This window comes from Canis lupus, chromosome 5 (assembly GCF_003254725.2).
Source record: "Canis lupus dingo isolate Sandy chromosome 5, ASM325472v2, whole genome shotgun sequence".
Classification (NCBI taxonomy): Eukaryota; Metazoa; Chordata; class Mammalia; order Carnivora; family Canidae; genus Canis; species Canis lupus.
In genome coordinates this window covers 30,770,676-30,795,754 of record NC_064247.1, presented here as the reverse complement: position 1 = coordinate 30,795,754, position 25,079 = coordinate 30,770,676, and the positions used below count along the sequence as shown (strand labels likewise).

The 25,079-nt window shown below is 58.7% G+C and overlaps 1 protein-coding gene across 5 annotated transcripts in view; it reads right to left on the bottom strand.

Annotated features, from left to right (window-relative positions):
* Positions 1-453: 453 nt before the first annotated feature.
* SLC13A5 (solute carrier family 13 member 5) overlaps positions 454-25,079 on the bottom strand; it is a 33,660-nt gene continuing 9,034 nt past the window's right edge. For 2 of the 5 annotated variants that reach the window (XM_025461988.3, XM_025461989.3), the window contains 7 exons: positions 24,389-24,511; positions 23,258-23,473; positions 22,544-22,644; positions 21,424-21,542; positions 18,962-19,123; positions 16,554-16,691; positions 11,810-15,824 (listed from right to left, as the gene is read on the bottom strand). In XM_025461988.3, the coding sequence (XP_025317773.1) occupies positions 15,693-15,824; positions 16,554-16,691; positions 18,962-19,123; positions 21,424-21,542; positions 22,544-22,644; positions 23,258-23,473; positions 24,389-24,511 (991 nt within the window). In that variant the 3' untranslated portion in view covers positions 11,810-15,692. Of the gene's footprint in view, positions 604-11,809; positions 15,825-16,553; positions 16,692-18,147; positions 18,315-18,740; positions 18,804-18,961; positions 19,124-21,423; positions 21,543-22,543; positions 22,645-23,257; positions 23,474-24,388; positions 24,512-25,079 lie in introns of those variants that run through there. The other 3 variants (XR_003142081.3, XM_049110078.1, XM_025461990.3) reach the window with 3 other exon arrangements.

The following is a 25,079-nucleotide window of genomic DNA, read 5'->3' as shown; positions in this document are numbered from 1 at the left end:
CCAACTGCCTTTGAGCGACTCCTCCCCGGGGACCCCACGACCTCCAAGGCACCAGTCCCCCTGCAGTGAGGCACAGCCACTCCCAGCTGTCCACCCCACGCTGGACTCTTGTCTCGGGACCCAAGACACCCTGGTCTAGTTGCACTCGGGCCGAGGTCCCCAGATGTAGGTTGGGGCCCTCGCCACTGCCACCGCCACTGCCGCCATATTCATCTTGGAAAATCAGAGCATCTTTTCACGTCATGCCCGCACGATTGGGTGGGGGAAACGACCCTGCTCCCCATTCTCTCCCAGAAGGAGCCACGTGTATCCCAATGGGACTGGACATGCGCCGAGCACTCCCTCCCCCGTCCACGGTCAGAGCACTGCCCGCCCCTACCACGAACCAGGGAGGTCAGGACACGGTGCTGAGAGGTGAGGTGACTTCCCCGGGGAAGCAAATACATTTTATTTCTTTAAATGAAATCTTTAGGGGATCCCTGGGTGGCTCAGCGGTTTGGTGCCTGCCTTTGGTCCAGGGCGCGATCCTGGAGTTCCAGGATAGAGTCCCGCATCGGGCTCCCGGCATGGAGCCTGCTTCTCCCTCTGCCTCTCTCTCTCTGTCTATCATGAATAAATAAATAAAATCTTTTTAAAAAGTTAAATAAATAAATACATAAATAATAAAATCTTAAAAAAAAATCTACAGACAAACAGAAGACGGCTCCACTGAAATCCCCACACTGCTGGGCCGTCCGCGATGGGCTAGGCTGCCTACTTGTGCCGGCCGTGAGCTCCTCCTCGCGGATCACGGACTGACAGACAGAAGGACTGACGGATGTGAGGCTGGACCAGCCCTGGGGAAGAGAGTCCTGCTGGCCAGGAGGGCCCAAGGCTTGAGGGCGAGGAGACAACAAGTGTGTGGGGCCTGGTCCCTCTCCTCCTGCTCCTTCCCTCAGATCCATAAAGATGTCCCGTCTGTCCATCTGTCCGGTTCGCACCTGCCCCACCCTAAGCCAGAGCTGCGTGCGCTTGCTGCAGAGCTGCCCGACCCAAGGGCCTGGCTGCTCCTCCCAGAGCTCTCCCTGCTGCCCCCTGCCAGGCCTACAGCCCACCCTCCCTGACCTGTGCGTAGCATCTGACCCTGAGGGCCATGCGCCCCCACAGATATCCCTCCTCTGGTCTCTGTGTCCTGTCCCTCCTCTACCCCAGACTTCAGGTCCCCAGAACTCCTTCCTCATTTGCACGCTCTACCGCTGGCCCTCACTGCCGCCTGGCTTGACCACCCTCCACCTGGACCCTCCCGAGCGCCAGGACTTACTGTCCTTGGTAGCCTAGATCCACGACTTCTTTCCAACAGAACTGGTCCCCCTGCCCCTCGACTTCCCACCATCACCTCGGGTCTGTTTCCTACACTCCTCCACCTGCTGGTCCTGCTGCATCCCTGTCACCTGACTTCCTCCCCACATTGAGCACCTCATGCAAGTGCGCCCATCCCTGCATCTGGCCAGCCCAGCAGCTGCCCTGGTGCAGAGGTACCCTCCCCGCTTGGGCTGTTTCTTTTCTTCTTTCCTTAAAGATTTTATTCATTTATTCATGACAGACACAGAGACAGAGAGGCAGAGACACAGGCAGAGGGAGAAGTAGGCTCCCTGCAGGGCGCCCGATGCAGAACTCGATCCCCAGACTCTGGGGTCATCCCTGAGCCAAAGGCAGATGCTCCACCTCTGAGCCCCCCAGGAACCCCCAGGCTGTGTTTCTAAAGCAGTTCACGCTCTTGTTCCCCCTCCTCCTGCCTTCTGCAGGATATCTAGCCTGGCCTGCAGCTTTCCGCCATCAGGTCCCGCCGGGCACTGCACTCACTCCTGGCCGCCATGCACCCTCTGGTGACCCATGGTTCCTCCAGGGAAGGACACAGGGGCACGGGGCTCAGTGAAACCGCAGGGTCTGGCATTGTGGAGGGCAGCAACCTCTGTGCCACGTCCCCATAAGTGTCTGCTGCTCCCTGGGGATAGGGGTAGGGAGGCCTCCGTGGACCCTGGGGCCCCGATGCGCCTTCTACCAGGTGACCTGCAGCCTGTCCCCAGGGCCCCGCTCCGTGTCTGGCGCCGGCCTCACTTGACCCCCAGCCCACCTCCTGGGTGTTCCCATGCCCCACTGCCACCTCTGATGACACCTGCGTGACCGCCCTCAGACGATGCTTCATTGTCGGCTGCCGTGTCTCCCGTGAGACCAAAAGCTCATGAAGGGCAGGGATCATCATAAAGCCCTTTTGTGTCCAGAAGGCCAAAAGGGACCATGAACAAGGTCCAGTTTGTCTGGACACAGGCGCAGTCACCCAGCGTCTTGGCCCTGTGCAGTAGGGCATGCAGGGGTGCAGCATCTCCCCAGCACCAGGACGTGCACTCTTGGGAAGAATAGACAGACCCTGAATAAAGACAGAACTGTTTGAGGCCACGTGTTCATTCACATGCCGCATGCTCTCTCCTCCCTGCCCGGCTCTCCAGCACCTACCGAGTCCCCATGCAGCACTGGCTTCCATGACAGTTGGTCACCAGGAACTGGGGAAGCCAGGGCCATGAGATGGGGACTCGGATTGGGAGGGGCAGTCTAGCCTGCAATACCTGACCAGCCCCCAGCCCCATGACACTCCGCCAGGGAGGGCAGGCATCAGCGGGCTTGCACAGATTGCTGCGCTCGCACACAGCCAGCCTCTCCGGGGCCTTCACGATCACTGCATCCCTCTTTTCAGCCCGACTCCCAGCTCCGCCCTATCTGTTCTGGCTCCGCTGCTTGAGGTGTGACTGTAGCATGAGTCAGCAGGCCTCACCCAGGCTGGCCAGGTGGGCAGGCTCGGCCGGGACCGCGTCCCCACCAGGCTGAGGTCTGTGGCTCAGGCTTCAGGGTCGGGGCACCGCAGACAGGGAGCGGCAGGGCAGATGCCGGGGGAGACAGGAACGTCTGTGTGCCCAGCAGGGCGTCAGGGCCACGGTTCGCCAGCACGGGTGGAGCCGTCCACACATTCAGGCAGCTGTTGTGCGTACTTATTAATTTTCTTATGTAGGTGGTTTCATTTTCTGCCTGTTTGCACATACTGTCGTTCTCAGAGTCCCTGTTTTTAAGTCTCCACGGCAGCCACGCCACAGTGCCTTGGACATAAGGGATCACACAGCATGAGTTGTCTTTTACAGACAAACCTGTGGCATCTCCGTTGTGCTAGTGACTTCCATCCACCAGGTCCCCAGAGGTGCAATGACCGCCTAAGGGTGGCATGAACATTTTAGGAGCTCTGGAGCCAGAGCCGTGTTGCCCTGTTTCTTCCCTAAAAGGCTGAGCTGATTGACAGAGCTCCCTCCTGGTGGGGTGTCGAAGGGTTTTACCACGCCTCTGAAATGTTCTAATTTCCTCAGCGTGTGCTAATTGGGGAGGTGCAAAATGGCACAGTGGGAGGCTCGCCCAAGTAGTTCCCTGTTACAGCCAGGATGAGTTAGCACGTCCACTGCCGGCCTACATGCTGTCACCCACTCTTGGCAGGGGCTGCCTTTTTTTTTTTTTTTTTTTAACAATTTTACTTATTTATTCATGAGACAAGAGAGAGAGGCAGAGACGCAGGCAGAGGGAGAAGCAGGCTCCCTGCGGGGAGCCCGATGTGGAACTCCATCCCAGGACCCTGGGGTTAAGACCTGAGCTGAATTAGCCCCCCCGTGTCCCCTGGCAGAGGCATCTTCCATCTCACAAGCACTGCGTCCATCTGTCCAGCCTTTCAGTTCCTGAGTCCCGTCTTCCCGCAGTGGCTAATGGGGCAGGCACGTGGCTGGTTCATGGAAGTCCTGCACAAGCCCTGACCAGCTGCCCGCTAGACCTGGACGCTGGCCACTGGCCTCTACGGCCTCCCTCCCCATCTCATCTCTGCAGGTGGCCTTAGCTGGGTTGACCTCCTGAGAACCGGCTGGGAGAGACCAGGCTATCCCTCCGTGACCCTTGCCAGCAAGGCTCTGCAGGCTCCCCACCCTCACCCGACAGTGTCCAGCAGCTGGGGGTGTGTGATCTAACAGGGCCCATGAATGGGGTCCCCAGAGCCCAGACATGGGGACAGCAGAGGGGCTATTAGCCTGTCTTCCTGCTCTGATGAGCTCCTTGCCCACAGAGAGCCCACTTGGCCCCAGCTGGGCAGGGGGTCATGGGCCCTCATGGGGTGGCTGGGCCAGAGCAGGGCTGGCAGCCATGCCCATGCCGGGGCTCATGGAAAGATTTCAGAAAGCTCACCTTCCCGGATGCCTTCGGCAGAGCCCTCCGGTCAGCAAATCCCTGTGGTCACCTTGCAGACCCTGCGGATGGCCGCTAACCCAGACAGGAGCCGAGACAGCAAGGCCCACCCTCTCATCATATTTAACACTCTCCATGCTCAGCTCTTTGGAGGTTAAAGTCATGCTCAATATGAGATATTTGGAAACTGTGGGAGACTCCAGAAATGAAATGGGATCCTATAAGTGCAACAGCTATCATCACTGTGACCTGTCCTCACGTGCCCCTCTTCTATGTTCTCCTCTCAAGCCTGCGGCTCACACGGCTCTGTGTCCGCCGTGTCCACTCTCTAGCGAGCATTTTCCTTCGTTAACACCTTCAGTGACTGTGTGAAATGGCTCCGTGGGACACACTGCGAAATCTCACTGCCTCCCAAGAGTAGAAGAACACACCAAAGTCAACATATTTTAAGTACCAACTTTTGTCCACGATGTGATCCCTCCCTTAGGTTAGGTTCCCACCGGAGGGATATGTATTATTTGGCTTTCCAGAAAGGCAGGACCGACATACGGCCTCACCACGCACAGCAGCGCCGAGGCACAGAACGTCGGGGAACCTTGGTTGGGTGTGAAACGCTGTCTGTCCTCGGCTTCCTCGTACAGGGTCAGCTGAGGGCAAGGGGCACATCGGGGTGGCCCTGGGACGTGTGGCCTCCTCCTGGTGACCACCCACACACCTGTGACCTGCCGGGGCTCATACATGGCTTGGTAGCCGTGGGAGCATGGGGTCCGAGCCTGTGCCTGCACTGACCATGCAGGTGGCCACGGGCCGTGAGCCTCAGGCAGGAGGGACCATCGTGGGGCTGGGGAGGCCTCCTGCCACGCCCCTTTCACTGCGCAAGGGCCATTTTTATGTGCTACACGTCAGGCAAAATCTGTGCCAACTGCCAAGGAGTCCACTTCAAATCCAGCAAATAAGAGGGAGGGCAGTATGGATTACGTTATATTTAAAACAAGCCCACACAATGCCTATAATTTTTCATTCTGACTCCGTGATTATAGCCTGGGCCTGGCTGGATCATAGTTATCCCCACACCGACCCACTGTTGGGACACATTGAATTAAAGGGTTTGCTGCTCCTCAAGATTCTATTTTGAACGCCAAGCTCTGGCAGGTAACGGGCCTTTTCGCAGGGCCAGGCTTGCTGGAGCTCCTCCCAGGCAGCCCGTTCGAAGCCAAGTCAGCACCGGCTTCAGTGGAGACCACTGGCTCCTAGGAGCCAATGGGCTTCAGCCTGGGGCCCGAGCCAGGAGCCTGGACAGCTGATGGGAGCCCTGTCTGTGGAGCAGGCGAGCTGCCCTTGGTCGGGGTGATCTCAGCCTTTGCCTTCCAGAAGGTTCCCGAGTGCTGCACTACCTCTGGCCCTGAGCGGGGTCCTGGAGTCAGGTCAAGTGCTGGCCTCTAGGGACCATCGTCAACAGACAAGCTGGGCTAAAGGGGCCAAGTTAACACACACGGCCCCTAGGTCCCTCTCTGTCCCCAGACCCACTAGGGGAGAGCACTTGTCAGCCCCACGGATACTCCCCTGCCCGAGGGAACGAACAAGAGATTGGGCCTCTGCTGGCCAACCTGCAGCTGCACTGCTGCTTCCTCCCCAAGGCCCCCCACACCGTCCTGTGACCCGTAGCCTTGCCAGACACGAAAGGACTGGCCCTTGGTGTGCATACCCGGCTCAGTCACATCACCCCGCCTGGTGGGAACTTGTGTTATTGTGATTCCCACTTCAGACATAATCCTCGCAGCCCAGACAGGCCCCCAGGCTTCCTGTAGGTTGCCCCAGCCTTCCCCACCCCCACCCCACAGGCAGCTGGCCTGAAACCACCAGCCCTCCCCGCCCTCCCCACCCCCACCCCCGGCTGCCACTCGGGGGTCCCATAGCTGGGCCTCCTCACCAGCACTTGGGCCTGAGCCTGACACCAGTACCTGCTCCTCTGCACACCTGTCCAGCCGTACACAGCTCCCCTCCCTCAGCCAAGCCCCAGGACCAGCCCCCTGTGGCCTGGATGCCCCCCGCCCCACCTTTGGCCAGTCTCCTCTTGCACATGCTCCTGACTCTGCTGGAGGAATTCTACGGGCAGGATCAGTGTCTATCTCTTCGTCTCTTAGCAAGTGCTTACTGTGTGTTAAAGAAAAAAAAGAAAGAAGGGACATCCAAGGGGCTCAGTGGTTGAGCCTCCGGCTCAGGGTGTCATCCCCGGGTCCTGGGATCGAGTTCCACATCGGGCTCCCCGCAGGGAGCCTGCTTCTCCCTCTATCTGTGTCTTTGCCTCTCTCTGTGTCTCTCATGAATAAATAAATAAAATCTTAAAAAAAAAAAAAAACAGAAAGAAGGAAGGAGAACCTGCAAAATTATTCATCTTTCATAACTGCTTCAAATCAGTGGCGGAAGCTTTGTGGGTTCACACACCCTAAGTGAAGGAGCCAGTCCACACAAGCTGCCACAGGTTGTCTCCTCGGGTTCATGCGCTCTGGAGGACTGACTGGAGCCCACCCCCGTGACCCATCTCTCAGCCTGCACCAGGCATTGAGCCCTCACTGTGGGACAGAACCGGCTTATCCTTGAGGGCAGCCCAGGAAGAAGCTATCCATGTCATCAGGCTGAAACCACCGCGGGCTGGCCCATCACGGGGTATTTGCTAGGACGGGGGCACTGAAATAAATCCTGACTTTAAAAAAGAAACACGCCCAAAAGGTGTTCTATTTATATGAAAATCAGCTCCATTTTTAGGTAGCTGTCCTCACCTCCCCAAGACGGGCCCTGCCCTCCCACAGCCCCCTCCACACCCCACCCCATAATCAGGGCTCACCTGCCCCCATCCTCTGCCCTGATTGCTCTTTGGGGTTTCCCTGGATTGTAGGGTGTGAGTTCCAGACACCCGAGGCCTGTCTCGTGCCTGACCCTCTCTCCCTCCCTCCTTCATTCCCTCCCTCCCTCCCTCCACAACGTGATCTTCCAATCCCAGAGGTCACAGAGAGCAGGCCAGAGTCAGGCCTTGGGTTTGGGGGAGGGGGTGGGGGGACAGGAGGGCAGGGAGTTGGTCTGTGACACGGTGGCCCCTTCCCTGAGTCATAGCAGAGCAGAGTGGACAATGGGTGCCAGGAGCCAGGCCCGGCCCCTCCCGGGTCTCTGTGGGGCAGCAGCACCCACCCCTTCCCTCCTCAGACACCCCCAATCCACATGGCACAGTGAAGTGTGGGCCTTTGGAGTCAGCATCCCTTCCGGGTTGGCTGCACTGGGGCTGCAGCGTTTGGGGACACCCGGCCCACCTCCTCAGTCCCTCCTAGCTCAGACCCCTGGACGGAGAAGCCCTCCCTCGCGTGAGAGAGGGTCACACTAGGCAGCAGGGAGAGTGTCCTGGCTGCCCGAAGGGCTGTGTAGGCCACCCTGCAAGTGGGGAGTGGCACACACACGGGGGCTTCCTGTGTGCTCCTCGAGTCCCCTGCCCCCAACGGAGACCCCTGCCCCCAACAGAGACCCCTGCCCCTGGCCATCCAGCCCTGCCCCAAGCCCTTCTTTGGTCTTCCTGCTCCTTCACCCCTGTACTAGCATGCCTTGGTCCAGAGTGCCACACAGGCCAGGGGGAGATCCTGTTGGGCCAGGGGTCCCAGGGGCCCCTCAGCATCCCGGCAGCTTTCCAGCAGCCAGCCAGGTTCTGGAAAGGGCCCCGGGCAACCAGCGGCAGGAACCAGGCCTCCCTCCCAGCTCAGGCTTGGGCTGGGGCCAGCAGCAGGCTCACCGCAGCGGTGCTGTCCCGAGAGCCAGACCCCACCGCAGGGACAGTAAGCTGAGAAGCACTGGAGCTATAAATGTCAAGTGGCCAACCACGGACACCGCAGAGCCCACCGTGGGCAGGAGCCCCCCGCCTTTGGAAGCCGGCCTCCCAGCTTGGGCTCTGTCCAGGCTGCTGGGGCCCTGGAGGGAGGGCCTGGGTAAAGCCCGGCTGGGGGCAGGATGGACAGTACGCTGGCGGGCACTCGGTGTGCCCATGGTCAGGGCCTCTGCCCAGCAGCCCCCCTGCAGCTCCCCACCCCCCACCCCACCCCCACCAAGTATCAGCTTGTTTTATGTAATATTTCTGGAGCTTTGTGCTTCTGTGGGCCTTCTCTTTGCCCGGAGTGGTGCCAGGTAACAGCTTCAGACCCATCTGGAGGCCACCTCGTGCACACTCAGGGTGACCTCGGGTGGACCCGGGGCCCATGTGGCCCTGACAGGCATCCTCCCAGGAGCAGCCGAACAGGAGGCCCCAGCAGAGGCAGTGATGACGGAAGGAGAGCCAGAGCTCTGCAGTGGCCGTGCCCGGCCTCCCCCCACTCCCACCCTGCAGATCAGGTGGGGGACAGGCCTGTCCAGAAGGTGTGGGGAAAACAGAGAGATGGGAGGCAGGGCCCTGCCCTCCTGTAATACCCTGACCCCCGACAGTCTGTCCCTGGCACAAGCCCCTGCCATTAGGCTCGGGAACTGACCAAGAAAGCAAAGATCACTCTCCGGTCTGTCACCTGCCCCCCAGGGAGCTCAGAGATGAGCCCCAGTTCTCTGGAGAAGCCACATGGGGGCCTGAGCATGGCCGTCGGCTGGAGGCCCTCAGGGAGGACGGTGGACACACGTGCCCCACCCCCCCAGACTTGAGGGAGAGCTGGGGAGAGACACAGCTAGAGCTTCCAGACACATGACGCCAGGTCCAGGGTCAGGGCTCGGGACATCGCTGAGGCCTGGCCCCACAGCCCATGAGGAGACGGTGCTTCCCAAGCTTCCCAAGGGGAAGGGGAAATAGGGAATAGGGGAAATTTTAGGGGAAATTAAAAAAAAAAAAAACAGGCTGGACAAGACATTTACTATAAAAATCATTCAGTATTTCTTATTTACAATGGACTGCCCACTTTGCAGGAGGGCAGAAGAGGACACTTTAATATGAGGGAAAATACCATCTTTTCGTGCAGAATGAATCAGTAGTCATTTCTCATCTAACCTAATCTATGAGCCTGCTCTGATCTATTCATTTATCCAAATGTCTAAAGATTTAATTTATTTGAGAGCAAGAGAGCACAGAGGGGCAGGGAGAGGCAGGCTCCCTGCTGAGCAGGGAGCCTGGCACAGGACTCGATCTTAGGACCCCGGGATCATGACCTGAGCTGAGGGCAGATACTCATCCACTGAGCCATGCAGGTGAGCCTCATTTATCCAATTTATTTTTTTTAATTTATTTATGATAGTCACACACACACACACACAGAGAGAGAGAGAGAGAGAGAGGCAGAGATACAGGCAGAGGGAGAAGCAGGCTCCATGCACTGGGAGCCCGACGTGGGATTCGATCCCGGGTCTCCAGGATTGCGCCCTGGGCCAAAGGCAGGCGCTAAACCACTGCACCACCCAGGGATCCCTCATTTATCCAATTTAAAGACAAAACTATTAAATGGGAAAAACCCAAAGAGTCAGCCTATACTATGTATGTACCAGGTGTGCTCTAGGTGCAGAGGACGTGGGAGTAAGACCTTCCACTCTTGAAGGCGGGGGAGAGACAGAGGAAGGATGTCGGGAGTAAATTATGTCCTAGCTGGATGGTGGACAGAGCCACAGGGAGAAAGGAAGAGTGGTTAGGGAAGCTCGGGGTGGGTTAGGGGAGCACGGGGCAAGTTAGGGGAATTCAGGGCAGGTTAAGGGAGCACAGGGAAAGTTAGGAGAGCTCAGGGCCAGTTAGAGGAGCACGGGACAGGTTAGGGGAGCACAGAGCAAGTTAGGGGAGCTTGGGGCAGGTTAGGGGAGCTCCGGGTGGGTTAGGGGAGCTTGGGGCCAGTTAGGGAAGAACAGGGTAGGTTAGGAGAGCACTGGGTGGGTTAGGGGAGCACGAGGCAGGTTAGGGAGCTCCAGGTGGGTTAGGGGAGCTAGGGGCCGGTTAGGGGAGAACAGGGTGGGTTAGGAGAGCACGAAGTGGGTTAGAGGAGCACAGGGCAAGTTAGGGGAGCTCAGGGTGGGTTAGGGAAGCTTGGGGCATGTTAGGGGAGCTCCAGGTGGGTTAGGGGAGCTCGGGGCCGGTTGGGAGAGAACGGAGTGGGTTAGGAGAGCACGGGGTGGGTTAGGGGAGCACGAGGCAAGTTAGGGGAGCTCAGGGCGGGTTAGGAGAGCTCAGGGCTGGTACAGGGAGCTCAGGGCTGATTAGGGGAGCTTGGGGCAGGTTAGGGGAGCCCAGGGTTGGTTAGGGGAGCTCGGGCCGGTTACAGCATCTCGAGGCTGGTTAGGGCAGCTTGGGGCTGGTAGAGGTGGGACAGCACCCCCCATAGGCGCTGGGAGCAGCAAGTTGTCCCGTGCTGCCAGGTCAGGCTGAGTCCATGGTTCCCAGACACTTGGCAATGAGTATTAATCATCGCAGCCAGGGGGTGCGGATGGAGGCTGCTCTTGGCATCTGGTGAATAGAGGTCAAGACGCTGCTGGACATCCCACAGCGCACAGTACAGCTCCCCACAGAAAGAATGATCCTGGCCCCAGACACCCCCAGCGCAGAGGCCAGGAAACCCTACAGAGGGAGGGAGAGGCGTAGGAGAGATGGCCCGAGAGGTGCATGCTGACCACGTTGTTTTTGGAACTGGAGAAGCTGATTCAGAAATTCTTATGAAAAGTTTGTGAGAATTGCCAGGGGGGAGGATAGGTTATAAACAATAAACAGAGAGTAACCATCTTCACCAGATCTTAATAGACACTCTCACTAGTCCTCTGCTCACTGACTAGTTTCCTTAATATATAAAGAGTTCTTACAAATGAGTAAGAAAAGACCTCTGGGGGAGGAAAAATGGAGAAAACGGAGTTCACCAAAAAGAGACACAAACAAATTATAAATATCTGAAAAAAAATTTTTTGATGCTTCTTGTTCCACGTAATTTAAATAAATGGAATGAAAATCATGAGATAATATTTTTCAACTACTTAGTATTTTTCAAGTTAAGATTGAGAAGTTTGATGGTACACAATGTTGCTAAGATGTGCAAGAATAAGGCATTGTGTGCAGTTTTTGATAATAAATGGTGGCACCACTCCCTTGGGTAGCAGAGGGTCAGTATCTGACCCAGGCTTATTTTTTAATTATTATTATTTTTTAAGATTTTATTTGTTCATGGGACACAGAGAGAGAGGCAGAGACACAGGCAGAGGAAGAAGCAGACTCCCTGTGGGGAGCCCGATGCAGGAGTTGACCCCGGGACCCCAGGGTCACGCCCTAAGACAAAGGCAGATGCTGCTGACTCCCCAGGTGCTCCTGCCCCAGGTTTAAATGCACACACCCCATCATCCAGCCTGCCATTCTGGAAAGCACTCTCCTCACACGGGTTCAGGGAGACTCATCGACTCAGTCACTGCAGTGTTAGCAGAAGCCTGGCGTGGCCAGCACTGACCGGCTGCCCGTCCCCAGGGCTTGTGTCTTTGCCGGGTTGCGCTCTCCCTGGAATACGATGTAGCTTTCAAACTACCTGGGGCCTCTAACCCTGGGGGTGCCCTCACCCGGAGAAACGCAAGCACGAGCTCACGAACACATTCCTGCAGAGAGAACACAGCTTTATTCAGGCCAGCCCCAGACCGGAACACCCCTCAAGGCCACCCAGGGGGAGCGGCCAGACCGCGGCCGTGCCCTAGGAGCCGCTTAGCAACAATTGCGAAGGAACAAACATCACAAGCATTTTGTTCAGCAGATGCAGAGGTTTAGGGGAACAGTGGTGGCCAGAGGGGGGGGGGAGCACAGGGAGGGAGGAGGAGATGGGGACTGGGGACAGGCGGGGGTGGGTGTCGCTCACAAGCTGCACACAGTTGTGAGCGATGCATGGAACAGTGTGCTCACAACCCGCGCAGTTGGCTGGATTTTCACGTTACCTCAATTTAAAAATAAAACAGGCTATTGGATGAGAAAAGAGTCAAAATTCACATGTCCTGAAATGGAACATTCTCCAAATAAATTAAGGGGAGGGGCGGAAACATGGATGGGTGCTTCGTGCAGGACGCAGCCCCTGTGTGATGGAGAGGATGCATGTCTACAGGAGAAGCTCGTGCAGACGGGCTGTTTCTGGAAGGACAAGAAAGATGCTGCCAGCAAATCCCATTCTGGAACCGCTGGGGGCCTCTTGAAGTGGCTTTGTGCCCATGGAATTTCTCATGCTGGGTTAACAGTGTTCACTTTTTAAATATAAAAACTCGCCATGTCTCAGAAGCTGAGTCCCGATGTTCGTCTGCCCTGGGCCGTCAGCGCTGGCGGGTGGCAGGCAGCCGGGGGCAGCCTGTGTCTCCGGGGTGGACGTGGCCATCTGGGCAGGCTGGCCAGGGAAGCAAGAACCTGGATCCTCCCCTAAGGAGGGTCTGGGCTCAGAACGTCAGCGAGACACCCAGTTCCAGGGCCGAGGATGAGGATTTCTGGCATCACTTGTGACCCTGGTGGGGTTCCTCTATCACTGGCAGCGCAGCTTGGAGAGTAGTCCTGGTCACAGGATCACGACCCTAGCTGACCTCAGCCACCTGAGCCAGGTGCTCAGAGGAGAGGACGGGGTCTTGGGCACAACCTCCTTCCAAGACATTAGAGGCACAACATCAACGGGGGAGAAGGTGTGGGAGGGCTTCCGGCAAACAACTGAGCCCAGATAGAGGCCAGGGAACTGACTCCACACCAGGCCAGCCTGGGGACCCTTCCTGATAGAAGCTGAGGCCCCGCCAGGAGCCCGTGCCTTGCACATTGCCCACCCAGCAGCACCCCCACATTTCTCTAGGTTTGGGGGTAGAATGTTTCCTGGTTTCAACAGACAGGCCAACTCGCCGAGCCCAGGAGATGCATCCTGATGGGCCCGTGGCAATAGTGCTGGGATCACCTCTTGCGCACCACCAGCCAGCCAGTGGCTAAGGACAAAGTACTGGCCAGATACACACACAGGGCAGACAGTTGGCCTCCAGAGAAGGCGTTTGCTGTCCTGAAAGGAGGGAACCCTTCCGGCTGCCTCTGGTGTAGATCTGCATGTGCACACAGCTCGAGCTCAGTGCCCTCAGGACCCTGCGGACCTCAGACTCCCTGTCCCGCTGACCGTGAACACCCAGACGCTCGCACCGCCATCACCTGCAGCCACACACCGTCCCCATCTGCCATAACGGTCAGAGCAGCAGTGGCTTTAGGAGAAGCTGTTTGGAAAGAGCCTGTGGTCCGAGTCCTTGGGCTGGCAGTCTGCTCTCCGGACCCCCCCACCCTCTGCCAGCACCCTGGATGGTGGCCATCATGACCTCACTCACGACCACAGTGATGGCTCAGTCCTGTTCCCTGCACACCCGCTGTGGGCCACTCGGGGTTAGCTGGCGTCCCCGCCCCAGAGAGGTAGGCAGCACGGGTCCTCGGGCACTGACAGACATCCACAGCGGGAGCGGGCCGGCTCCTCCGAGGGGAGGGCCAGATGCCCACAGTCCCCGAGCCCACATCTGCAGGGGCTCCTCCCTGAGCACACAGGCCTTGGGGTAGGTGGGATCATGGCCCCTCGCCAGCCTGTGCACAAGGCCCTTGGTGGGTACACAAGGAGCAGCGGGTGCGAGGGTGGAAAGTCTACTTGGAGTTGTCACAGCCACTCACTTAATGTACAAGTCTGGACACATGACTTGGTTAGGTGTTAAAAGGACACACGGGTCACCAGGGCCAGGGTCCCCCCGAGGACACAGGGAACTGGACGGTGCAGACGACACCACAGCAGCATCCCATCTCATGGCCTCTGCGGGAGCAACTTTGCCAAGACGTCCCTGAAGCTAAACAACGAGCTGTGATGTGAGGGTCAGTGTTAGGAATGGAGGGGTCAGTGTCCAGAGGTTGGCCCAGAGGCCATCTGCACACGGAGAGGCCCCCGCTGGGGACATAGGAGTGTGATCAGGGGCCCAACGAGCACACTCAGTGGCTGATCCACGGGGCCCACTCTTGGACGGCCCCAGACAGCTCCTCAAAGGAGCTTCTAAAACCCTGAATGCCGAGGGGGCCACGTGCTCAGGTTCCCTCCATCCCCAGGGGCCTCGTGTCATCACCCAGGATGCCTGCCCTGCTGCCCACTCCCCTCCCCTCCCCACGTTTTCACTCCCAGATGGCCGCGACCAAAACCCATGGGTGTGAGGGCAACAACGATCCTGTAACAGCTCAGCCTGTTGGGGCCTCTGTGTCCTCAGAGCATGAGCCCACATCATGGGGCTGCTGTGAGGACCAGGGGGAGCAGCATGGATAGGAGGTGGGCCCTGAGCACGTGTTCGCTCAGGCACCTGCCACTGCCTGCTGCACGGCAGAGAGCCAGGCCCAGTGTGTCCCATGGGCCAGGGGAACCATCCCACCCTAGTCCTCGGGGGGCCTTTCCTTGAGCCCCGATGTCCTCCGGCCCTGACAAGTGCCACCAATGAACCTGATGTGTTCCTGCTCCTGCGTGGCCTTCAGAGCAGCCCCAGGAGGACAGGTAAGGCATTGGTAGGCAGGGGCGGGCGTCCCCGCAGCCACACTGCCCGGGGGCCGCCGAGCGCGGCTCGTTCTCGGCGAAGCCATGTTACCGCCAGGCATGGCTGCCAAAGCCTGGCAATGAGGGGAGCCCGAGCCCCAGCACGACCAGCTCTGGCGGCCCCGCTCTGGCTCTGCCATGCACAGCTGTGTCCACTCTGCACCTGCCGCTGGGGGGCCCCAGAGCAGCCATCACTGCCCACACAAGGAATGTGACCCCAGCCCAGCCACTTGGGGGAAGTAAGGGCGCTGGAGGGCCCCAGGCAGGGGGACCCACCACCCGATGGCCCCGACAGTGGAGGGGTACATGTCGTCCCTCACAACAGAGCATGTCAGCCGGCGTGGAGCTGTGGGCCGCAGCATCCAGAAGTCAGCAGCCCCAGTGTCAGCCTTCGAGGGTAGCACTGTGCTCCCTGCGGCTCCAGGAGGCTCGGACCCCAGCAGTGGGAAGCTGCCTGGGACCAGACAGCCTGCCCCTTGGGGGGGTGTCCCCTGTCAAGTAATGAGAGAGATGGGATGGGGCCACAGAGAGCTGGGGGAGGCACAGGCTCTGGGTGGCCGCTGTTCTCTTGCTTCCTGAGCTGGGATCCAACCCCCACTCCACCGACGACTGTGGGCCTCGGTGGGTGGACAGCAGAGCCCAGCTTGGGGCTGGCAGGAGCCCCCCTCCCAACCCTGGGGAAAAGCAGACATCCCCCCAGCATCCCAAGGGGCTCCCTGCTCTTCCACCCGGCCGCCGCCCATCCCCCACTCCCCATGCTGGGCATGGGCCTGCAGGAGGAGGCGGCCCATTGGGTTCAGTCTCCGTGGGGGTGTGGGCATCACTGGGCCACTCTGGGGAGTGGACCCCAAGACTCTGCTGCAAGGTGTGCGGGAAGGTGTGGGGCTCCTTGGAGGGCGGGGGCGCTATACTCGGCGGTCACAGGGCTCTTCCCTAGGTCTCGATATTCGTCACGTTGGCCCAGGCAGGGAAACGGTCCAGGTCAAATATGACCCGTCCCCAGGTGTTGATGGCCAGAAAGGCACAGAAGACTCCGATTACGTTCATGATGAGTCCTGTCTTCATCTGGGGAAGAACCAGGGTCAGCGTCAGGACCCCCTGGGCAGCCGGGCTGTCGGAATGGGATGGGGAGCCGCTGCCCTCAGGGAAGGGAGCCCGTCCTGGGCCTGGCTGGCTTCGTGTTCACCCTACCCCCAGGCAGAGCAGGTGCCACCAGCGCCCCTGGGAAATGGGCAGCACAGGTGGGTCCCCTGAGCCCCCATGAGCACCGCTAACAGCCCACAGGAGGTGGGGTGAGACAACCCCCAGAGCCCCTGGGATCCCCAAACATGCCCCCCTCCTCCCTCCCCCTCCCCCTCCGGTGACAGGTGGTGACTGGTGGTGACAGGTGATGGAGCCACAGCAGGAGGGGGTGGGTCTTCCTCTGTCTGCATCTGTTCTAAGACATCCCTTGCTCCCAGCAGGGCCCCTGTCCCTATCCCTGCTCCTGCGTCTCCGCCATTACCTGCCCTGGACCCGTCTCATGGGTCCTCGTTAGTTTGCAACACCCATCCCAGCCCCCAGGGGCCCCCTGCCCTCATGCCTTCCCGGGGGCTCATCAAGGGCTCCCCAAGGTGACAGCCTCCAGAGCCCGCCTCTCAGCTCTGGGAGACGCCACCATCTGCAGATCTTGAGACAGCATCAACAGAGAAGTGAAGCTGTGCATAGATGCCCATCGAGAGCACGGGACCCAACATCCCACGTCCGTAGTAAACGGCCATCCAGCCCCAGCGCAGGCGGAGGGGCTGCATTTACCATGTCAGAAACCTTGAGGTGTCCGTAGGTGAAGACAATGGCGTTGGGTGGGGTGGCCACGGGCAGCATGAAGGCAAAGGATGCGCTCAGAGTGCAGGGCAGCATAACGTACAGCGGGTTGAGGCCGATGGACCGTGACTGGGGAGACACACAGGGCTGCGAGGTCACAGGCACCACAGGCAGACACTCCCCTGTGCCCTGCGTGCATCCCGGCCCCATGCCTTTGCCCCACAGGCCCCTGGACTCTCCGCTCTGGGTCTGAACAATAACCATGCCAGCCTCCCAGGGCTGAACCTCAGAGCCACCTCCCTGGGGAGGCACTTCCGAACGCCCTGTTCACTCAGCTGCTAGCCATGTGCCACAGACCACGCTGTGCTGGGACCACACCGGACCTGTTCCCACAGCCACCATGTGCTCACGCCTGCCCGCCCTGCCACAGGCCTCCAGAGCCCACTTACCCCTGCCTGTATGGGTGCATCCACGCCCTGGGGAATGCGGTGCCTAACCTTTCTACCCTCCAGCCACACCCAGCAGCGCCGGGTGCAGACCAGACATGCACGACGCATTCATTCAGTGAGCGAGCGATGTGATTCGCAATGCGTTCCCGTCTCTGTCGGAATCAACAGCCCGCCGTGCGGTTTTGCACATGTGAGGACAGATGCCCGTGTGACATTACAGCAGCAAGACCCCCGGGGACAGATTCCTCAGTGTAGCAACCACTACGGAGGCAGGCGGTCAGGTGAGACACGCGTGTACAAACAGCGGTGTCCTATGTGCTAGCACAACAGACACTTCAAGGAGAATGACACTCAGGTGCAGAGCAGGACCACAGAATGACACTGTTGATAAAGAACATGTGGACACCTGGGGGGCTCAGTGGTTAAGCATCTGCCTTTGGTTTAGGGCATGACCCTGGGGTCCTGGGATCGAGTCCCGCATCGGGCTCCCCGCAGGGAGCCTGCCTTTCCCTCTGCCTGTGTCTCTGCCTCTCTCTGTGTCTCTCGTGAATAAATAAATAAAATATTTTTTAAAAAACCTGTGTTGCCCTCAACCCTTGATACTACTGCAGCGTATGACTGTGTCCCCTCCCGCCCACACCCGCAGCTGTGAATGCAAGTCCACAACCACCAATCCTATAATATATGCCTGTGAGCACCGCCGACCAGCTTCCTGAGGTACATCCCCAGACATGAAACTGCTGAGTCCGGGTGGGCGAGCATGAGCGGCTCCGGGTTATGACCACCCTCTGGAAAGGCTGCTCCCAAACGCATGCCGTCTGGCAGCAGTGGAGAGGCCCAGGCAGGGTCTCCGTCTGCTTCCTGCCCACCCCATTTGCCCTGGTCCGGGGTGTGCCCAGTGAGCATGCCCTGTGTACCTCTGTGACCCAGCCAGGCAGCTGGCTCCCGTCCCCTCCCGCAGGCGGACGCTGGGGCAGGGGCTCCAGGGGGGCCGGGGCAGTAACTGTGAGGTCTACTTCTAGAAAAGTCTGCTTTCAAAGGGCCTGGCCACAGCCTCAGGTGAAGCCCCATCTGTGTGGCTCTGGGGGGTGGGGTGGGCGGGGGCTGCTTAGGACGGAGGGAGCCAATGCTTTTACCTTCACCGAGAACAGAAGGTTTTACGTCCACATGCATGAACGTGGGGCAGCTGCACAGAAATCTGGCAACTTGAACCCTGAGCCAAGACCACTGTGCGTCGGGCTCCCTCCCAGGCCCGTGCTGTCGCTCATGGGGATTTCCACGGCCCCTTGTCCCTCACTGGACCCTGAGGACAAGTGAGAACCGAGGCGACATGTTCGAGGACCCCACAGCTCACACTCAGGTCCTCTGACCCCCCGCCCAGAGCTCTGGCTGCACCCCCCCCCCGAGGTCGGAACACCCCACAGCGAGTGATGGAAGCAAGTGCAAGGAAAGGTCACAGCTGCTCCTCTGCTAAAGCCGCTCTCGGCTCTGTTCCACCTCAGATACATGCCAGCCTGGCCCCCAGTGCCAACCACTCCACCACCACCACCCGGAGCCCTGGGCGGCTCCATCCCCTGGACATCTCCGCCTCTCACCACCCTGGAGACCTGGCTCCCCAGTACGCCTCCGGGTGGGCTCCGGCCATCGTGCCTTGCACCCCATGCACTCCAGGCCCTCTATCACCCCCACGGTGCTGGCCCACCCCTCCTCACTGCGAATCCCGTCTGCTTGGCTCGAGAAATAATCAGCCACCTTTAAAAGTGAATGCTAAGTGCCCGGTTCTTGCCTGGACCTTGGGGAGCAAGCGGGGTACAAAGAAGGACCTCAGAAGAGTGGTCAGGCTCTGGCCCCCAACTCATGGTCCCTCCAGGGGACCATGGGATAGGGTCACAGGTTGACCGCTTCCTGTGACCTGATGGCTAGGGGTTATCTCGCTGGCAGGTCACTTACCATGGAGGCAAAGATGGGCAGGAACAAGGTGGTGGTGGCCACGTTGCTTGTGCACTCGGTGAACGCAGCGACGAGCAGGGACAGGATCAGGGTGATGGCTGCGGGGGGCACAGAGTGCAAGGGCTCCATCTGCTTCCCCATCCATTCTGATAGCCCCGAGGCCTGGGAAGCACAGGAGGGCAGTCACCAAGGGTGGCGGGCCTGCATCTCCGGGGCGGGAGACGGCCCTGGTCCTTCTCCAGGGAACTCAGCCCCTCCTGTACCCATGACCCTCTCTCTGCCACATCCCAGACTCAAGCTCCATCCTTACCCTGCTGTTTCCTTGATCTGTTTCCAGCCTGGATGGTCTAGTGACAGAATTTTGGCCCAGAACCTGCTTCCTGGGGCTCCCCATCCATTTGCCTTCCAACCTGGGACCTGGGTGTCACCCTGTGTGCCTGTATGCCCACTCAGCCACCGAGGCACCCCAAGAGCCTTGCCGCCATCTCCTCTCAGCCCCCTGAAGCTCTTGATGCTCAGGAGAGGGATCTGAGCCAGAAATGGAGGATTCAGAGGAAGAGGGAGTCTGAGGAAGGAGAGCGTGGCTCGCGGAGCCTCATGCTAAGACTCAGTTAGATGAAGGTACAGAGCACCCCAGGACTCTCTCAGCCCTCCCCTGCCACCCGGATCTCTACTCCACACATCAGGGTGTTTCCCCAAGTGCAGATCTGGCCTCAACCCTCCAGTGGTTGCCCCTGGAATAAAGTCCATGCCCCCATCTTGACTCTCAGTGAAGTGGCTTCTTCGAGCCACACCAGCTTCATCTTCTGCTCCTGAGCCTGACACTGCACGATTATTCCATCACAAGGAAGTCACTTCTTGCTGACACTCTTCCAGATATGACCCCCTCTCCAGTCTGCAAAGGCCTCAAGTGCAGGAACATTCTCAACCTCTTCTGTAACTCCCAGGCCTGATCTAACATAGGAACATTTCATGAATGAAAGAATGAGAGATGATGGATGAATGACTGAATGGAGAGGTGGCCAGATGGATGAATTTGTTCATCCAAAAGATATTCATGTCCCTGTGATACATCAGGCTCCATTCTAGATGCAGAAGGAACAGCAGAAACAAGATAGACCAAGTCTGTCTATGACATTCTACTCCTGGATGGAGGGATGAAGGGATGAAAAAATGGATGGATAGATGGATGGGTGGATGGAATGAGGGACCAAAAGGATGGAATGATGAATGGATGGACAGATGGATGGATGGATGGATGGATGGATGGATGGATGGATCAACAGACAGAATGATGGGTGGATGGATGATGGATGATGGAAAGTCGGATGGGTAGACGGATGGATGGATGGATGGATGGATGGATGGATGGATGGATGGATGAAAGGATGGGTAGATGGACAGATGGATGAATCAATGGATGGATGGATGGATGGATGGATGGATGGATGAAAGGATGGGTAGATGGACAGATGGATGGAAGGATGGATGGATGGTGGATGGATGGATAGATGGATGGACGGATGAAAGGATGGGTAGATGGACAGATGGATCAATGGATGGATGGATGGTGGATGGATGGATGGATGGATGGACAGATGGATGGATCAATGGATGGATGGATCAATGGATGGATGGATCAATGGATGGATGGATGGATGGACAGATGGATGGATCAATGGGTGGATGGATGGAAGGATGGATCAATGGATGGATCAATGGATGGATGGATGGATGGATGGATGGATGGATGGATAGATGGACAGATGGATGGATGGATGGATGGATGGATGGATGAAAGGATGGGTAGATGGACAGATGGATGGACAGATGGATGGATGGAGGATCGTAGCACCAGTGGGCTCATCCCTCTCTCTGCCTCATTTCTTTGCTATTGAGGAAGGGGGGGCTGGAGTAAGAAGGTTACATTTTTGGGTGTTTTTCCCCAAAGCTGTTCCTCTCCTCCTGCGCTGCCATATACCTAGAGAAATATTTTTCTCTAGAAATATATTTTTAGATAGAGAAAAAAATGTTAAATGTCAACTGTATCAACAAAGAGTCCAGCAAATAGAAGAACAAGATCTAGTAGAGAAAGAGACCTCCCAGAACAAATCAAAGCAGGGATCATTGCCGCCAAACCCAAGAGGAGACCTCACAGCGTCCTCTGCATCTCTGGGCTAACTTAGCCTCTTGGTCTCTTATTCACTCTTTGCTGCAACCACTCAAGGAGCACTTTCTACATTCCAGGTCCATCCACCCGTCCATCTCCTCCTTGGTGACAAGAGTCCCTGCCCTCAGGACACCGGCAGCTATCTGGAGCAGACAGACACAGAGCCACAACACACAGGCCCGGGGTGGGGGGGGGGGGGGGCAGGGGGGCGTGGCACGAAGCAGCTCTGTGATGCCCTCTACTGTAAAAGGGGCCCGGCAGCCTGCAGCAGGCGGTGGGGAGGGGGTCTTACCTCACATCCTTTGGCCAGTGCGAAGCCGCCTCCCAGCAGCAGCACAATGCCCCAGGGCACCTTCTCCTGGGTCACCTTCCAGGTCAGCAGTGCAGGAGGATAAAACGGAGCTTTACGTTCTGAGAAGAAACCATAGAATGCACATGCACAACCCAGGGCAGTACCAGGACGCAAGAGAGATCTAATCAGGGGGAACGAAAGCCGTGAGGACGACAGGCGCCCCTCTCACGTCCATAAATCAGCCAAAACTCAAAGCAATCACTGCCCCCACTGCGGTGAAGACGTGGTAAAACCCACACATGCTCCCAGTAGCAGAGACATCAGCAGCATCTCTTTGAGAAGCAATCTGGCAACACATCACATCTGAGAGTCGTCGAGACATATACACTCACACAACAGCCCTGCTCCTGGAAACTCACCCTAAAGAAACACTCTCAGAGAAGCGTGCTCATGAAAACACGCGTTTATAAACATGAAAAATCCAAAAGAGCCAGAATGTTCCATAAGAGAACAGCACAGCCAGTTGATGCGACAAGAGGCTCTTATGAGAAAATAAGAGTTGGAGGCTGTGTCTTTGACAGGTACACAGCCTAAAAACACAAAAACCCACAAGGAATCTGAGCTCTGTGGGTGTCAGTCACACACGCATGCACATGCACACACACACGCACATGCATCCTTGCAAAGACAGGAAGACAGGGGCTCCCTGGGTGGCTCAGTAGTTTAGTGCCTGCCTTCGGCCCAGGGTGTGATGCTGGAGTCCCGGGATTGAGTCCCACATCGGGCTCCCTGCATGGAGCCTGCTTCTCCCTCTGCCTGTGTCTCTGCCTCTCTCTGTGTGTCTCTCATGAATAAATAAATAAAGTCTTTCAAAAAAAATAAAAACGGGAAGAGAGACACCAAATACTGATGGCATTGCTGTGCTTGTTGTAGGACTGGTAAGTTTCCCAATGTGTGCAGAGCACAGGAGAGGAGGGTTGGCTCTAGATAGTCCCCAGGCCAGGACTGAGGGACACCCCTGCCCCGACCTGACAGCCTAGCCAGGCTTCTCCACCCAGGCTGGGGGCTCTCTCCCTTGGGGTCCCATCCTGACATGCGCCGGGCCAGCCCCCAACCTTACCCTCCTCCGTCTGGCTGCGGAAGTTGAACTGGGGCCTCTGGGAAGGCATGATGAACAGTAGGGTGGCCACAAAGGCAGCCACGGTGGCGTCAGTTGCGTACCTACAGGGGACAGCACGCAGGACGTGCCCAGCTGGGCTTGGGGGCCACCAGTCTACACACCTGCTCTGTGTCCGCAGGTGGGGCAGAGCGCAAGGACTGGGATCTCGAGAGCCAACACCAGGACAGCCACTCACTGGCCCAGCTCTGCCCCCAGCGGGGTGACCCTGACCCGCCAGCCTCCCCGTAGGTCTGTGTGGCTCCATAGGCATGTCCTGACCTCTTCTCATCAGACTGTCCAGGGTCCTGCTTCCCCAGGGTCCTAACCCCCGCAGTGCATCAAAGGCAACAGGTATAACGGGTGGTACCTCCCACCCCTGCATCGCCTGCCTGGCGAGGGGCCTCGTTCCCTCTGACCACAGAGTGGCCAACCTGCCGAGAAGCGGCCTCTCCGCGGGTCTCTGCACAGGCTGTGGGTCCCGGCGTCTGCCTTCGGAGGGGATGGACGGCAGCACGGAGGTTTGGAAGCCAGGGCTCCCAGCTTAGCTCCTGACTCCCGATCCCCACCCAGCCACCCTGCCTGCCCAGCAGGGACATGTCCACGGGCTTATTGTGGGGACAGGGAGATGACAAAGAGCTGCAGGACTCAGGCAGCACAGATGCACCCCCGACTTACTTGGTCTTGCCGTCCTCCCAGGCCAGGGACACCCAGCCGGGCATGAAGCCAGGGTCCCGGGAGAACCACAGGCCGACCATCAGGAGGAAGCAGAGCAGGACGTTGGCCTCGGCGAAGGAGAAGGACCCCAGCTTCCGGTACTCCTCCCGCAGCACCTCATAGGCTACCTTCTCGTGGTTCCTGCTCTGCAGCCCGCAGCCCCAGAACTTCCTAAAACTAGGGGGGACCAAGTGAGAGGCCAATGGGGCAGGCTGGTCAGCAAAGCCAGGTGTGAGCCAGCAGCGACGTCCCATTGGTCCTGGATCCCATGGCCGGACATGGCCTCCAAGGCCACCCATGAACTCAGGAGGGTACTTTCCACCCTGACGTTGCTTCCACGACCGCCCAGACAAGGGACCCAAGTGAGGATGACCTCCCTGGCCCCGGTGAGGGCATCCACAAGACCTAGGGGCAGCACCTACTGGGGCCCCGGACATAGCAGGCAGGATCTGGGTCGGAGGACACCTGGCCACCCCCACTGTTCCAGGCTACCCCACCCCCCCCCCCATGCTCCACATTGGGTTGGCTGGGCCCCTGAGCTGGAGCACCTGATGGGCAGCATCAGTGAACAGCAGCCCTGAACATGGCCATGGGCTGAGCGGCCATGGGCTGGGCGGCCACGGCTGGGGGTCCTGACAGTGAGACCCCTGTGACCTTGGGGCCAGCCCAGCGCCCCCTGCTCGCTCTGCAGGGAGCTCAGGGGCCTCAGGGCTTCGGGGAAGCCGCCCACCTGAGCAGAGGCCACACCTGGTGCCCCTGACCCCTGGCTGCACCTTGGGCCCCCCAAGATAGGACTGTGTCCCCCACATCCACCCGCTGATGCCCTAACCCCCCCCAAGTGCTGGCATGAGGAGTGGGACCTTTGAGAGTAATTAGGTTCATATGAGGTCAGGAGGCTGGAGATCTGAGGGGACCAACGGGCACAGCAGCCATGTGGAAGTCTGTCCTGCAGAGATGTGTGCACAGGGCTTCCTCTGAGCTGCTCTGACCCACTGGCCCACACCTACTCCCCTGTGGGAAGGGCAGCAGTGGGCGGGCTAGAGGCTCTCCTGCGGGGGTGACGGGTGGTAGCGGCGCAGTGGCAGTGCTCACCTGGACCTCATGTAGACACACTGAAGCCATAGCCACGCCAGCAGCAGCATTGCCACCATGTTGGGGAAGGCAAAGCTGAACCATGAGGCAAAGTTCACCACGTCCTTGCTGGCAGGAAATAGCCTAGAGAGGGAGATGCTGGTCCGACTCCCCTGCCCGGCCCCTAGGGGATGCCCAGTGGCAGCCCGGCCCAGAGACCTCCCCACACACACACCACGAGCCTGGGGGGCGGCCAATCACCCTGCCTACGGGTCCAGACCCCACCAAGGGCCTTGCAAAAGTCAAGGCCCCTCCCTCCAGAGGAACACGCCTTCCTACACACGGGAGCTGGATGCCTAGACACTTCAGAGCCCGCACCCCAGGGACCTGGGGGGTCACAGGAAAGAGACCCTGTGGAGGTCCCCAGGGTGGACGGGGACCCCCACTGGTGCTGGTCGAGCAGCCCTCGTGCTACAGCCCAGCCCAGCCCTGGGTGTGGATGTGGGCACATCCGTCCCCACACCGCCCCAGCCAGCGTCAGGGAAAACCGCAGGCTATCATTATGGAGAGTCCTCTCAAGATCAAAACCGCCAGCATGTTGGGCCTCAAGTGTCTGCGGACTGGGCTCCTGCCCACCCCCAGCTGCCCCACCCGCTGTGCCCCGGCTCCTCCGCCTTCAACCAGGGACTCTGCAAGGGCTGCCCCATGGCGG